The sequence below is a fragment of the Taeniopygia guttata genome, chromosome 4 (genome assembly GCF_048771995.1).
Source record: "Taeniopygia guttata chromosome 4, bTaeGut7.mat, whole genome shotgun sequence".
In the NCBI taxonomy this organism is placed as follows: Eukaryota; Metazoa; Chordata; class Aves; order Passeriformes; family Estrildidae; genus Taeniopygia; species Taeniopygia guttata.
In genome coordinates, this window is record NC_133028.1 from 43,529,545 (window position 1) to 43,544,825 (window position 15,281).

The 15,281-nt window shown below is 49.3% G+C and overlaps 3 protein-coding genes and 1 non-coding gene across 9 annotated transcripts in view; 2 read left to right on the forward strand and 2 right to left on the reverse strand.

Moving 5' to 3' along the window:
* The window catches only part of SH3D19 (SH3 domain containing 19), an 80,976-nt gene extending 78,295 nt beyond the window's left edge, over positions 1-2,681 (forward strand). For all 6 annotated transcript variants that reach the window (XM_030271528.4, XM_072928480.1, XM_072928479.1 and 3 more), the window contains one exon: positions 56-2,681. In XM_030271528.4, the coding sequence (XP_030127388.4) occupies positions 56-172 (117 nt within the window). In that variant the 3' untranslated portion in view covers positions 173-2,681. The remainder of the gene's footprint in view (positions 1-55) is intronic.
* A 1,857-nt stretch (positions 2,682-4,538) lies between these two features.
* On the reverse strand, positions 4,539-8,086 carry RPS3A (ribosomal protein S3A). The gene is given in 6 exon segments (NM_001198581.1): positions 4,539-4,706; positions 5,266-5,375; positions 5,957-6,165; positions 6,315-6,502; positions 7,617-7,720; positions 7,975-8,086. Coding segments are annotated over 6 exon segments (795 nt in total). The 5' UTR covers positions 8,037-8,086; the 3' UTR covers positions 4,539-4,584.
* On the reverse strand, positions 4,966-5,035 carry LOC115495181 (small nucleolar RNA SNORD73). The gene has a single exon (XR_003960296.1). It is a non-coding gene; the product is annotated as a small nucleolar RNA SNORD73 (small nucleolar RNA).
* Positions 8,087-10,195: 2,109 nt separating the features above from the next.
* LOC115495009 (ribonuclease CL2-like) lies at positions 10,196-11,232 on the forward strand. Its single transcript, XM_030271530.4, has 2 exons — positions 10,196-10,302; positions 10,695-11,232. The coding sequence occupies exon 2, from the start codon at positions 10,701-10,703 to the stop codon at positions 11,133-11,135; it is 435 nt and encodes a 144-aa protein (XP_030127390.2). The 5' UTR covers positions 10,196-10,302; positions 10,695-10,700; the 3' UTR covers positions 11,136-11,232.
* Positions 11,233-15,281: the final 4,049 nt, after the last annotated feature.

The window sequence follows — 15,281 nt, forward strand, 5'->3', positions numbered from 1 at the left end:
CTCAGTAAGATTGCACAGTAAGCTGTACTGACTCACATTATTCCTTCTCTTACAGGCAGGTGATATGATAACAGAGCTGGAACCTGTAGATGAGGACTGGATGAGTGGAGAGATACTAGGAAAGTCTGGGATATTTCCCAAGAACTTTGTTCAGATTTTAAAAACACCATGAAGTGTCGCCTTTCTACTACTCCCTGCATGTGGGAGAGAATGTTTTTTACCCTAAAGGCACAGCAAAGACATCAACGAGTGTTGATTATCAATGTTTTGCACTACTTTTTCTAGACAGTCATAGTAGTATCTTGAAGTCAGATAAGAAAATTTGAGTCTTTTGTGACGGTGTATGTAATCATATTTCATGAATGCTCAGAGAGCAAAACAAGCAGGCTTTTTAGCCATTTCCAACTAGGGAAATACTGTGGTGCAACACCATTTGAACTTATATAGCATTCTAGTATGTTTACGCTCTGGTATTATATTTATCATGCACAAAGTCTGCATAACACAAGCTGCTTTGGCCTTCTTTGAACTTCTTAAGATCCAAACTTTAAAATTTGTTTTAATATATAATTACAGCACTCAGTATGTAGATGAAGTTTGATATTCAGGTTTTATTACTGCTTGAGTTCCACATTAGCAGTAGAATCCACTTGTTTTATGATTTAGAGGATAAGAAAAATAACTGGTATTTCATAGTAGAAAGGTATCAGTCTACTACTCGTAAGAGGGGAAATGGAGAAATAAATCCTTGTGTAGTATCCTTCTATTCTTAGCCCAAGCTGATCATACAGCAAGATCACAAAAGTAAAATTTGTGAGTATTTTGCCTCTTAATGAATTCTGTTTAAATTGGTATGAATCATATTACACCTTCCTCGCTTTCCCCAAAATACTTTGTAAGTACAGGTTTAGTTTCTTCCTACTGCCCACTGTTCTTTGAGCACCATCATACCCTTCTCTCCTAGCTGACTGTTAGCAACAGACTGTTTATTGAGCTTTCTCAGATCCCAGCCATGGAGGAGCTGCACTATTCCAACTATTTGCCCCTCCACTCCCCTCATGGAAGTGGAAAGCCAGTGTTCACCCAGTCTGCATTTTATTTGTCACTCAAGTACTGGAACATACTTCAGTAACACTATTCCTGTCCTTAACATGAAGGATATTATACAGCCTTGGGTTTAGTTTTCAGCAGACGTGGGATTAGTTTCCAGTTTGTTGCCACATACCAGATACACTGAGCATCCTTATAAATGGTCTGTCGAGGCATAAGGAAAACATGCCTGGCAAGAGCTTACTCCAAACAGCTCTAACCAAGGCACGTGGTAAAAAGCAGCAGTGTAGCTTGACTGACCAACTAAGATGGGTGTGATTGAGGTAGCTTCACATTTTAGGAACTTCTGGTAGTCAATTCCCTTTTGGAACAGCAAGGAATGGGCATCTAGTCCCAGTGGCAGACTGGAGCTCACCTGAAGCAAGCCTGAGGGACCTGCAGTGCAGACATGAGGGCCTCGGCACCATTCACCAGCAGTCACTGCCAGGCTGCAGAACCTGCACAGACACAGCGCCCACTTTGTGTTCTGCTGTGTCTGAACTACACACCAGGACCCTTCACACAGCCAGGAGATGAAGACCACACAAAGTTTTAATGAGCTGAGGAACTGGACTTCTACTTCCATTAGGGATTAACATGATAAACAAAATGCTGAAGTACGTGCTGTTCTAGAAGGTTGGAAATGCAACAATGGCTACAGCTGTTACTCAGTTTTAGCAGCCCCAGCAAGCCTGTCCAGAACTCCTGTGGAATCATGTGGAAGTCCACAGCCAAGGACAATCCTTCCCGCTCTCCCAAGTTTTCCTGTTTGGAGATTCTAAGGTTCTTGTTTATTCCAAAAAAACCAGTAGTCTCCTAAAGAAATCCAAGATCCTTCAAAGACATACCACGCCAGTGTGGTGGTAGATGAGGCTGAAGTGTATGATGTTTACTTACTGTTTGTCTGGCAGTTTTCTAATATTTTGATACAATTCTCAAAAGTAGAACTGATTTTTTAGTATTTTTTTTCAATTTCCTCTTTTCCATTTTTATAACTGTGTCTTTACCGCTTGTTTTTGTAACTTCACTGAATGTTTAAAGTCAGTGCCTGTTCATTGACAAGACCACTCTGCTGTATGTAATCTCCTCCTCCCTGTGGGCAGGGCAGGAGTAGCAGCAAGGCCTTTACTCAGAGCACCGAGTGCCATCTAAGGGCTGCTCGCATGGCTGCAGGCAGCTGACACGGCGTCTGTGCGAACGCTGAAGCAAGGGAGATGCTCGGCTTTTACAGGGCAGGATTGTCCTGAGACAATGCCCAACACCACCACCGTAAGACCGTACACAGATCACATGAAATTCCTAAGGGGTACAAAAAAGCCGAGAATGAGGTGGGGTGCAAATCTTAACTGCAATGTAGTAGCAAATTCCAGCAGTAACCTTGAAATCTAGCTAGATCTCCATGCATTAGACTAAAAGCCTCACTTACCAAAATATTTTGTTTGACCCATCCTCTAGAAATATCTTCAGGAAGATATCTTTGTTCTGTGTACAATGAACAGTATCCTGAATAAATCTTTGTTAAGTCCAGTAAGTTTGTTATGGTACCTCTGTAAATTAAGAATGTATTTAACCAATAAAATTTTTGTAATTAAGTCATGATGGCATTTTAATTGTCTTATGCTGTGGAAAGCTGAGCTTTCTACTTGACAATTTGAGATCTCATTCTGCAAACTCCCCACCCCCAGACAAGTAGTCCAAACCCCTCAGAGAATCCAGATGATTTTAGCAGTTAGTCAAGCCTTTGCACTTGGGTGTGCCTCACACTCACCACCTACAGATCCTATTGCATTTTGCTACCTGCAGCAAGCAGCTGTCACCACAGGGCATCACACACACTGTGGTTCTCAGTGTGACATCATGAGGAAGACACAGGCTGAGCCTGCACATAATTTAGGTGTGCTCTGCTGAGTGCTGCTTTCATGCTCCATGATTTTTCAGCTGGTATTTGATGAGAGAATAGAGAGGATGATGCACAGTATTTTCCTTCCTGCTTTTCCCCCACCTGAAATCACATTTCAAAGCCTACGTTTTTCCAGAACACCTATGTGGCAATGCACTGTTCCAAACAATACATTTAAAAGCCTGAAAAAATCCCAAGTTCTTGTTCTCTCCCCCACTCCTCTTGGACTGACCTTTTGGCAACATACAGTCCTCAGATATGCACGTAACAAAAGCTACAGCTTCAAAAATGTGCCTGGGATTCCTGGAGGCAGGTGACACCTGCCTCAGGAGTACAGATGGAAAGAGCAAAGCAACACAATTTCCTTCCCCCTGTTCTAAGGCTCTGAGTGTTGAGCACTCACTACTCTTCCTTCCAGTATGGGAAGTGGAAAAACCAGAACATACTGAAACCGTAACTTGGAATCACAAGACAAAATCACATCACCTGCAGCATTCTGAATTAAGTTCAAAAGCCTTCTCATTTTGCCTATTACTTGGTCCAAACCAGCATTATCAGCTAGAAAAATGTGAAAATCCCTGACAGGGAACAGTACAGCTGCCATGGGTAGCAGGGCCCCTCTCCTCTTCTCCAGTAGCTTTATTGGAACAGTAACATTTTCACTATTTTCCTTTATTTCATGTCCAAAGCTCTGTGACAACCAATTGCCAGAGCCACCACTCTCTGAATTCCGCATTTTGCTCTCAGTTTTATATCACTAACCAACAATTTAATAGGACTAAGTTTAGATTTGTTTGCCTTAACAAAACACATTGATAGTGCACAACTCATTTTAGCCAGAAAAAAAACACTCATTTATAAGCCAACATAAGTAGAACAAGAAGCAAAAACGCTGTTAGAGAACGAAAAACAGTCTTAATATTACTCCGCAAAATTTAAGTGCTTTGTTTTCAGAATACACACCATTGCCTCTTTACAGAATTTTCTCCCCTGAAGTTCTACAGGTTTTCCATTAGTCATCCCTCAGTTCTGACAGGTTAAAATCCAACACCCAACTCCAGCGCTCAAGCTCATTTTGGATTTCTGCAATGCCCAAAATAATTACTGCTTCCATCATCATAATTACAACTTCAGCACCTTCAAACACCTTCTGACCACCAGAGACTACACCTATCCCATGAGAGGTTGTATTAAATGACCAAGAAATTTAAACATACGCACATTACTCTGAAGCAAGTCATCTGGGTAAAATTGTAAGACTTCCCAATAGTACCAAATTCTGACACAGGTTTCCCTGTGCAATTTCTGCCTTCCCTGTACTGTGAGGCATCTCTCACCAATACAATCTCTGCACACATACACAAGGTTTTTTTGGTGAGGACTAAAATTACTGGGTAAAACCAACATAGAGAATCCACAGAAAGGACAACCCACCTTCTTCCACCCATCTCCACAACACAATTGGAGAAGGCCGTAGGTTTACCTTATTGAAAACTCATCCACACATCCAGTACCAAGACTGTCCAGTAGCAATACAGGCAACCAAGGATTAGTTCTGTATATTAAAACCTTTTATTTTCCACCCATTTTTAGTTTCACACAGACTCTTGCACGGGCGGCTCATATCCATCAGCTCGCTCTACCTTGGTGCCTGCCTCATCCCCAGAGGGCTTTCCAGCACCACCACCTTCACCATGCAGCTCCATCAGCTTGCCCACTAAAAAGAAGCAGAGACACAAAAAATGAGAGATGGACCTGTTTGAACAGTTTTAAATTACTCATTACACAGAAGTGAAACCACCAGAAGGTTTTCTGTAGGTGGGACTAAGTCTATTGCAGACAGCTCATGCAGAGATGCTGCTGCAGTGACACTCAGACAGAAGCAAGCAGTGAAATAAGGCTGTGTAACAAAACTACAAATGACACCTTCTCCTAAAAGGAGCTGGACTCATGAACCTACTGCTGCATTACATGGGAATGTCAGAAATTGGTGAAATGGAATCATTCCACATCATCTGGGACCGAAACATTTTGTCATCATTCATTCCCAAAGCAAAGCTTTTCAACATTCAGCAGCAGTTCCAGGTGAGAATTCAAGCTCCAAACTGGACAGTCACTGCTTGGCTTTCAATCCTAGAAGCCACACATTGGGACAAGGACACACTTTCCCTTCTACAACTACTAAAACTCATTGATGCTGCTGTAACATCAAGCAAACACATTTAAACTCCCTCCTTTCCACACCCTCCTCCAAACATCTGCAGGAACAGACTTACATTCAAACTTGGGCTTCTTGAGCATCTTCACCTTGCGGACATAGACATCGTGCAGAGGGTAAATGGACTGGCAGGCCTTCTCGATGTCCTTGCCAATGCTGTCTGGGATCCTGAGAAATCACAGAGCACCACAATGATAAAAACTCCACCTGCTTCTGCAGCAGCAACACAGGCTTAAAAAACATCCTTTAAGAATACAAAACATTCTACAAAAGTTTACACCATCACACTGACAATTTTCTTCAAGTACATTTAGATTCTAAGACACCTCCCTTGCAATTTTAGAAGGGACATAATGCACGTGTGCTCACTTTGACAGCAAATCTGCAAACTTTTGGAAGCAATCAGCCCACTTTGAGAAACTCTCCTATCAGAAGAGCTCAGAGCATTCACAGTCCCCGTGGATGAGAATTACAACTTTTAGTCTGTAGAAATGTGAACCACAAATCTTCTGGAGAGTGATTTTACGTTTATGCAAATGTGACAGTGGATTCAGGTCAGATGGGATGCAGACACTAAGAGGAGCCAATTGCAGGAAAGGGTGATTGGCTTTTCCACACCAGGGACTCACTGCCTGGTCTCTGACAAACAGCTTGGGATGCACCAGCACTCCTCAGGCACTCAGCAACAACCAGCCCCAAACAAGGATTTAAACTGTAGGGGACAAAAAAAGAACACAGCCAAAGCTTACAGCTTATTGACAACTTCCTTCAGGTCATTGGTCTGCACCTCCCGGGTCATGATCTCCATCATTTTCTTGCGGATCTGCCGGACCTGCTGGTGCTGGGCATAGGAGGTCTTGCGGATTTGGTTATTGCGCTTCTTGGTGAAGCCCACGCAGAAGAGGCGCAGCAGGTACCCGTCTGTGGTCTTGACATCCACATGGGCTTCAATCATTGTCTGCAAGAGGAAGCAGGACCATTACCACCCACGCAGCACAGGCTGCCCAGCCCCACACACCCCACGCTACAAACGCAGCTTTGCCAGGCACCAGCGCTCCCCTCCCTCCCTGAGGCACCGGCAGTGACCAGACCTTGTTTCTTACACACCTGCCATTTTTTGACCATGGAGCACATTTTGTCCCGTGTGAGGTCCATCCCATGGAAGTTGGTCAGACAATTTTTGCCCTGAACGTCCTCAGTGATCAGTTTAAATTTGCGGAAGGCAACCTCATCATTCTGCAGATCAGCCAGGCTCACTTCAAACACGCGGCCCTTCAGCCCGTCAGAGGCAATTTCTGGGAGATGGAACAGAATAAAACACCTTAGATTAACATTAGAAGCACATTCTTCAAATCAGATACTGAATTCCCACTGGAATCCTGTTCTCTGATATTTTCTAATGGCGATCACAGAGCCAGCAAGGTAGGAAATTTCTCCCTTTGGGAGGAATCTTTCAAGGCAATATTATCAGGTGTGGGATATGAACAGCAGCACACACCAGTTCCACCACGTGTAATAATTTAGTTTGTTTCAATCATAAACGGGTTACAGAGCATTTGGAAATTATCAACAGCAATGAGAAAACTAAACATAAAAAGCCACAAGCGCTCAGCAGAGATGAAGCAGCAATGAACAGCCCAGTACAATCATTTCACAGCTCCTCCTCCAACGAGGAACCATTTTAACAACACTGGCTGGTTTGGCAGCAACCCTCATTTTACTTGTTTCACATGTTACAGTTCAAAGCAACAATCATCATCCCAACTTCGAGTGCAGCCAGCAGAGTATCATAAGGCTATTTAGCCATTCTGCATGGCTAAACTTCCAAAAACATGGTCACCTCTATCCAGACACCTCTGCATTCCAACAGAAGTCTCCTCTTCCTAAGATGTGCTACACAAATTTACCCTCCTGTGATACATCAGTGCTCCCATTAAGTCAGCAATTCTGGCTCTAATCTTTATCCAAAAGATTTAAATTTCATCTATTTCAGTGTCTTCATGTATTGCTCGTTATGGTCCTTTTAGGACTAAGGTCTCCTGTGGCACCGTCCTACATCTCCCCCTGTGACAATCAGTACCACTGCTTACTTCTTGAACCTTTCCCGACTTGCCAGGTTACAAGGGAAACTCGTTAGAAACTTCAGGCCCTTTCTTCCATGGTTTGGCATTGCTGTACAAACAAGAGCCCAGTGTACGAACTTCTGCAGCTAACCTCATTTATTCAAACAACTCAGTCAACTCAAAAAAAATCCACCTAAATCACCCAACTTTTTATGCTTCCAAGCTCGTAATGGTACAAGCACTTTTTATTTTTCAGCAGTCTTTTATACAGAAAGTTCTTTAAGCGCTTGGAGCTAGCACGCGGAGCAAACACAATCCCCGGTACTGCCCAAGCCCAAGTACTCACTAGTTCCTTGAGTCCTGGTGACAAGCGTCTTCCCGATGTTTCGGATATTGAACATCGCCGGTGCTTTGACATCGTACCAGTCCTTCTTGGAGAAAGGGTCGACCCTTGAATCAAACGAAGCAGGTTTTTTAGCCGACTTTCTCAGGCCACACGGGGCTGCAGCAAGCTCTTCCTCTCCGGCCGCCGCCGCCGCTCCCGCCCCGCCGGGCCCACGCCCGCCCGGCTGACGCCATGACGGCATCGGCCCTGCTGCGGCCGGGCCGCGGCCGCCATCCGCCCCGCATCCCCGGCATCCCACCCCCGCGACGCCCCGCCCGGCGCCCCCCGCACCGCCCGCCTGCGCCCCGGCGGCCCTCACACTTTCTTCTTGGCGCCCTTCTTGCCGCCCTTGGTGAGCCGCTTGTTCTTCCCGACCGCCATGTCCGGCCCGCGCCGCGGAAAGGGCGGCGCGCGCGCTCCCGCGAGATTATACGGGAGCGGCGCTCGCGCGAGACCCGCGAGAGCGGGGCCGCCTCCAGCGCCGGGAGCGGGGGCGGGACGGAACCAACGGCGGGGGGGGGAACGGGACGGAACCAACGGCGCGGGGGGGCGGGGGGAGCCACCCGTGCTCCTGAGCGCCCCCGCCTGGAGCCCCGCGGAGCGCCCGGCCCCGCGCTCCCGATCCCCGCGGGGCGCCCGGCCCCGCGCTCCCGATCCCCGCGGGGCGCCCGGCCCCGCGCTCCCGATCCCCGCGGGGCGCCCGGCCCCGCGCTCCCGATCCCCGCGCCCCGGAAATGGGGATGCCCCGGTGGGGCAGCTGTGCGGACGGGCAGAGCCGCAAGGATGGGGTTCGCTGCACCGACAGTGCCCGGGCGAAAGGCAGGTGCCACCTCCTGCCCTTTCTGATGTCTTCAAGCTGAATTATCTGTCCCCAGGCTGAATCTCGTCACCTTTTGTAAACGTAACTGATGTCGTCTGGTGTTTTCTACAATGGAAGTTGGCAATTAAGAACTTTGTATTTCAAGTATTGCATAAGAGTGCTGTCATACAAATAAATCAAATAAATACACATCAATAGATGAGAAATATGCATTAGACAAGCAGGCTCATGTAAATTTTACTGTATAAAAGATGTTACTTTTTACCCCATGGGGTGTTTGATTTGTCAAACCTCCACCTTGCATCCTGTGCAGAATAAATAATATCTCCTTTCTAAACTATGTTTAGAGAGCTCCTAGAATCGGCAGCTTTCCCAGGCCTTGGGGCATCAAGGGAACAACCAGAGCTGGTGGTCTGGGCTGCTCCAAATGCCCTGGCTGATGGCTCCTCTCCCCACCACACAGGGCAGGTGGAGGCTTCAGTCAGCCCTCCTGCATGGGCAGGGATGGCACATGGAGAAGCGGTGCCCAGGACATCACCGAGCAGTTGGAAACCCCCTGGAACAAGAGCTGATCACAGGCTGTGGCTCACCAGTGAGCCTCACAGCAGCCTCTGGCAAGGATATGCCTGAGGCTCTGCCAGGTAGGATGGGATCCAGCACAGGTACCTGCACCATGCCCACTAAAGAGAGCCCACTGCCAAGCATCCAGGCTTGTTTCCTCGTCCTGTGGGTGCCATCCCTTTTCCACCCACACCAGGACAATGGGAAGCAGAGTGTGTCCGAGGGGGCATGGTGAGAGTCCCCATCCTCCTTCCATGCCCAGGAGCAGGGTATTGAGAGTCAGCAGGAGACTCCGCTGACCTTCCATGTCTGCAAGGTTTTGGCCAGGTGCCTGAAATGTTCCCACTGTAGGGACTGGGTACCTTTGAGGAAGATTTCTTCAGAGGCTGTAGAAATGCCACCAGAGCCCAGGGCAAGACCCTCTGCGCCTTCACTGCGGCCAGTTTTGGAAGAGTTAAAGCTGTTTTGGGAAAGGTGCTGCCCAGGACCTCATTCTGTCTTTGCCACTTCCCATCAGAGTCTCTCTGATGTCTTTGAAGAGGAGGATGGAGATCACTTGCTCCCACTTGTGACAGCCTCTCCTGGGCACTGCATGCCTCTCCCTCTGGAGGGGACATGCTTTCCTTGAGGCTCCATTACGATGGTCAAGGGAAAGCAGTATTTGGTGAACTCAGGCTGGCTCCTGGCTCTCTGCTTGTCTCTGCATCAATGGAGCAGCTGGGAGCATGGGAGGTAGCAGTGAGGAAAAATGCATCCTGGCACTTCCAGGAGTATGAATTTGCCTGCAAGGGAACACGGGGAAAAGGAACACATGGGCCCTTTAGCACTGCAGAAGAGCCATGGATGTGCTGTATCTTTCAAGAGCTGTAGGAACATCTGCCAGCTGCCCCAGTGGTGATGGTGACATCCTGTCCCCCACCAGGGACCCACGTATCTTGCCCTGCCACCCAAAAGGACCCAGGTATCCCGCTTTTCATGGGACAGGTGGCCAAGGCCAGAGTGAGCAGGGGCCACCCAAGGGGATGCACGCAGACAGTCACGTGGCTCGTTAATGACTACCTAATGACCTTGGGGGCCATGAGGGTGAGCAGGGCCTCCGGACACCTGATTCCCCCAGACATCCACCGGACCTTGCTCTTTACCCTGCCCCGCCTCCTGGATCCTTGCCCATTGGGCACAGCTGGGGCCGGTATAAAAGAGGTGCAGAGGAGTGGGAGGGATCCTGGAGACCCTGAGGCCATAAGGGAAACTGAGGCGCACACACAGGTGCGGGTGAAGGGTGCACAGGGGACCAGAATGTCTGTGGGAGGGCTCTGTGAGGAACCCAAGCATCCAGTGGGGAAGGGAGGCTGTGTATGGCATCCGGGTGTGGGGGCATAGGGTGGATCTATAGGGGAGCCAGGGGTCTGACAAGCAGGTAGGGGCTGTTCCATGGGGGATTGAGGCTTCCGGGGAGTGCATAACTTTAGGGGATCCATGCATCCAGGCGAGATCCACAGATAGCCCAGCTGTCCAGAGATGGGCCCCCTGCACTGGGAGGTGATTTGTATGGGACCGAGGGATTTGGGAGGGGGAATCTGTAAAATAACCAGGCGCCCAGGGTGGGATTGCCAGTCGGGGGCCCAGAGGTCAGATGTCCCTAACCCCACCTTCCCTAGGTGGCCATGGCGGGCTGGGTGCTGTGCATGACCCTGGTGCTGGCAGCGGTGGCAGGAGCGGCGGGCGAGACCCGCTACGAGAAGTTCCTGCGGCAGCACGTGGACAACCCGCGGACGTCCACGCTGGCGGCGCATCGCTACTGCGAGACCATGCTGGCGCGGCGGCGCGTGACGGCCCCGGGCAGGCCCTGCAAGCCCTCCAACACCTTCGTGCACGCCCCGGCCGCGGACCTGGTGGCCGCCTGCTCCCAGGTGCCCGAGCCCGAGACGGGGTTCCACAGCACCCCGAGCGCCCTGAGCCTGACGGCGTGCCGCCTGCGCGGCGGGGACACGCGGCCGCCCTGCGCCTACCGTGCCCGCCAGGCACAGCAGCACGTGCGCGTGGCCTGCCGCGACGGGCTGCCCGTGCACCTGGCGGGCACCTACACGGCCCCGCAGTGACGCCTGGCACGGGCACCTCGTGGGCCCTCAGCGCGGGCGCAGGTCCTCCCTCCCGTCAGGGGCTCTGTTAGCGCTGGCAATAAAGGAGGTGTCAGAGGCCTGGGCTCCAGCATCAGCTTCTGGTGGGACCCTGCGATCATACCCCTCCCTGGGTGCCCCCTGAGCCTCTTGGGTGACCCCAACCCTGTCCAAGATGTATTTGGCCCCCCTGTGCCTTATAATTCCCGGGAGGCTGGGAACACCCATAGCCCCCTGGGGTGTCTCTGCCTTCTCCCCTTTCTTGGGTGTCTCACAAGTCCCATGGGTTCCCCATAATCACCACTACCCTCCCAGCCCAAGGCCCACCAATCTCCTGGACGTGTACCCAGCCCTCTCCCCAGTGTCCTGACCCTTTGGGTGTCACGTTGCCTTCCTGGATAGCCCATAACTCTCACAGGGTTTCCCAACCTCCCCCATGCCTTATAACCCCGCTGGGTACCCCCGAATTCCCTCATGTCTGCACCATAAAATGTCCGATGCCCCTTCTCCCACATGCCTCTGAGCCCATCCGTGACCTCTCTGGGGCTGAAGCTGCTCCCCCTCGGGGCCCTCACAGGACCGAGCCCTGAGCCTCCATCCCACACACACTGAACACAACACACACACACATTGCAGACAAAACTTGCACTGCATGCAGCCACACTCACAACACAAAGCATTCAACAATCACAGCCCTGCTCCTAGCACAGCACACTGCATTAGCACACACAGGACACACATACCAGCACATACACATGGTATGCACACACATACAGAAGTTGTGTTTCTAAGTCTCAATGGGATTTCACATTTTCAGCTTCCTCACCTTTTGTCCTTCATTCTCCCTGTCAGTACTTACCAGTACACTTAAAAGCTGCCCCTGTCTGAGCCTTCTCTTCTCCAGGCTGAACAGTCCCTGCTCTCTCAGCTTCTGCTCTGGTCAGACATGCTCCAGACCTTCATCATCATCAATTCCTTGCTGGACTCTCTCCAGTATGTCCCTCTCTCATGTACTGGGGAGTCCACCACTGGATCCAGCACTCCAGGTGTGTCTCAGTAGTGCTGAGCAGAGGAGCAGGATCACCTCCCTGCACGTGCTGGCAGCACTCTGCCTAATGCACCCCAATAGGCTGGGGGACCCCTTTGCTCTGGTCCTGTTGCTGTGGGAACCCTGAGAAATCCCATAGGACTGCTGACATCCAGGAGCTGTGCTGCTACAAAAAGGCAGCCCAAATGCATCCAGAAAGTGTAACTGAGGAGGAAAAGGAGTGCAGAAAATGGTCTTCCCAATCCTTTTCCTCTCTCCCCAGGATACCTCTTGCTCATGTGTCTCAGGTAACTCAGGTGCTCCTTTTCTGAAATTTGTGAAAGGCATTTCGAGGGCCATCCATGAGAGCCGAGAGCTCCACCTCTCAGGCCTGGCCCAGTGAGGGGAGCACTACTCTTTGTGTACCAGGAAGGAACTGGGGTATTTCAAATTTATTTGGGGCATTTCTGGACCAGCAACTTACAGCAGACTCATTTCTCCACCCTGCTCACTCCTGGCCATGGGAGGAGCTGACTGGCTCAGGGGGGAATACCCAGGGTCTCTGCAAGTACAAGGGTTTCTTGCCACCTTGGTTCTTCAGGACTTGGAGGAGGATTCCACCTCTCCACTTGTTCTCTGTTCACTAGCTGAGATCATCCTGGCAGTAGTTGTGGGGTAAATCACTGTGATTTACCCCACAAGCTTTCCAGTACAGACTCTGAAGTACATGGGAGAGGTGGCACCCATCCTGGGGAAACAACTCTGAGCTGCAGTTCCAAAACAGCAGTGCCATTTCTGGGATGCCCAACATGCTGCAGCTACCTCAGTCTGCTGGAAAGTCTGGATGATTCCTGGCATCTCCCATTTGATGGCAGGGCAGCTCCACCACTTCAGCACATCCCATCCCATTATTGCACTGTTGGTTCACTCCTCTGCTGTGTTTTCTCCTAAGATGCAGCTCTGTTTCTTCAGCATGTGTTTGTGTCTGTTCTTTGTGAAGGCTAAAGGGAAAAAAACAGCCACAAAGGAATCAAGGTATCCAGAGGGTGTTGTGGCCTTTGCCACAAGCAGCAGTGGGCCATTTACAGGCAGTGGTCAGCAAATTTGTAATGGCAGCAAGCAGCAAAAAGCCAGGGAACAACTGGTACCTGAAAATAAAGGAAGGATTTTTGCAACATTATATTTTAATAAATCAGTGTATTTATTTCCTAATTGGTTCCTCATTTAGGTACTTTCATGTCCTGCCTAACACAGTCAAACATAAAGTTGCGAGGTTTGTGGTTGATTCTGCTTTGTAACACAGAAACTGATCATCTCTGCTTTGTGGGTGGGAGTTAAGCAGCTTTCCTAAGGTCACAGCAAAGTCTGAGAGAGGAGCTCAGTTCAGACCTCCTCAGCCTTATTTAACAGCCTCCCTTCCCACTGATGAGCTTTTTTCTTTCTGAAGAAAAGAAAGATGTGACCAAAAATGTTTCAAGAACAGCACTATATACATAAAACTTGTCTCTGAGTCATAGCTGCTTGACTTTCATGCCCAGACTTTGCTTCGACAGTGGTCAGCCTGCTCTGCTCACTCACTCTATTATCAAACAATTAATTCCTTCACCAGAAACTGGCTGTTGCTTGTTTAGCACAGGGAAATGAAACAAATAATGCTTACTCACACGCTTCATTATGGCTCACAAGCTTCCACTGCCCAGCCTTTGATGATATAAAATGAGAGGCATGAGCAGTGTGTCAATATTTCCAGTGCTACTGTGGAAATTTGTTCCTGCTCCTTGAAAAGAAAGAGCATTTTTTTCAGAATCATAGCAGAGAATTGCTTAAGCAGGCACTGCAAAGACCTTCAGATGTATTTACTCAGCAAAGTCGTATATCAGCTCCATGGATCTGGCAGAATGAATCCTGTGAAACCAGACTATTGCTGCATGCCATGCATGCCAAAATTGACATGGAAAAAAGCATATCACTTGCTCTTAAAATATACCCTGCACAAATACAGCAAAATACAAGCCAGTTTCTGTGCAGCACATCCACTTTTCTTGTGTGCTTGGACCACTGGGAAAGGGGCTGCCAGGCTGCCTGGGGGCAGCACAAGACAAGAAAACACCCCTTTCCCCCTCCAGCAGTACCTGTAAGATCCTGGGGTCTGTGCTGCTCCTCCAGTCACTGCTCCTCAGCACTGGCCTGTGGCACACAGACCTCAAGCTGAGTTCCCAGTCAGACATATCCTGCAATCCTCCTTCCCCCTGACTGGGTGACACACTTGACCCCCAGGGTGCAGGGCTGTACTGTGTCCCCTGCCACACAGGGAATGATCCATCCCCTCCACCATTCTTGCAGAGGTTCCTGGGCATGGGGGCAAGAATGCCTGCTAGGAAAAGGGGAGCTGCTGCTCATGGCATGGTGGGGACAGCAAAGACAAGGAGGGCATAAGACAGCAAAGTCCTCAAACTCAGCCGTGGCACTCAGATGAGGCTTAGGTGTCACTTTCCCCACAACAGCTACACATCAGAAATCCTAATGCACTTCTCCAGTTCAAGCATCGACCCGAAGACCTAAAACTTAGGCTGGAGAAGAACATGAGCTACCATAGGGGAAGTAGGAGGAAAGCCAGGAGCTAAGAATTTCTGTTTATATGAGACCAAGAGGCCGCCCACCCAATTAAAAAAAAAAAAAAAATAGCTGAAAAATGTTGGCCTCTGGTCTGCTGGGAATGCTGCTGCAAGGTGCCAAAACCAACACCAGTACCAGACTCAAGTGCTCAAATTCAAGGTAAAGAGTTTTGATCAAGTTAACATCTCATACAATGCAGGCCCTATGCCAATACCTGTGTTTGTCACTAAATTGAAACTCTGCATGCAAAATGGATCCAGTCTCATGTTTTGTGGGCTGGTTGAATGTTTGGCTACCTCTTGAGTCCCACTGAGTACACAGCTAAAACTTTGCAAGCCACTTGCCTTTCAAATTATCTCTGCTTTGCCAGCACAACATGGATCTGTCATGGTCAATCCCTGTCTCCTTCAGTGCTCTCCTGCAGAGCTGCCACCAACCTCTTTCCTACATTCATGCTTAGAAACTGAGTCATCTCTTCATCTTGT

Bases quoted from the DNA above. Each gene is read 5' to 3' on its own strand.
- LOC115495009 (XM_030271530.4), top strand. From the start codon at position 10,701: ATGGCGGGCTGGGTGCTGTGCATGACCCTGGTGCTGGCAGCGGTGGCA.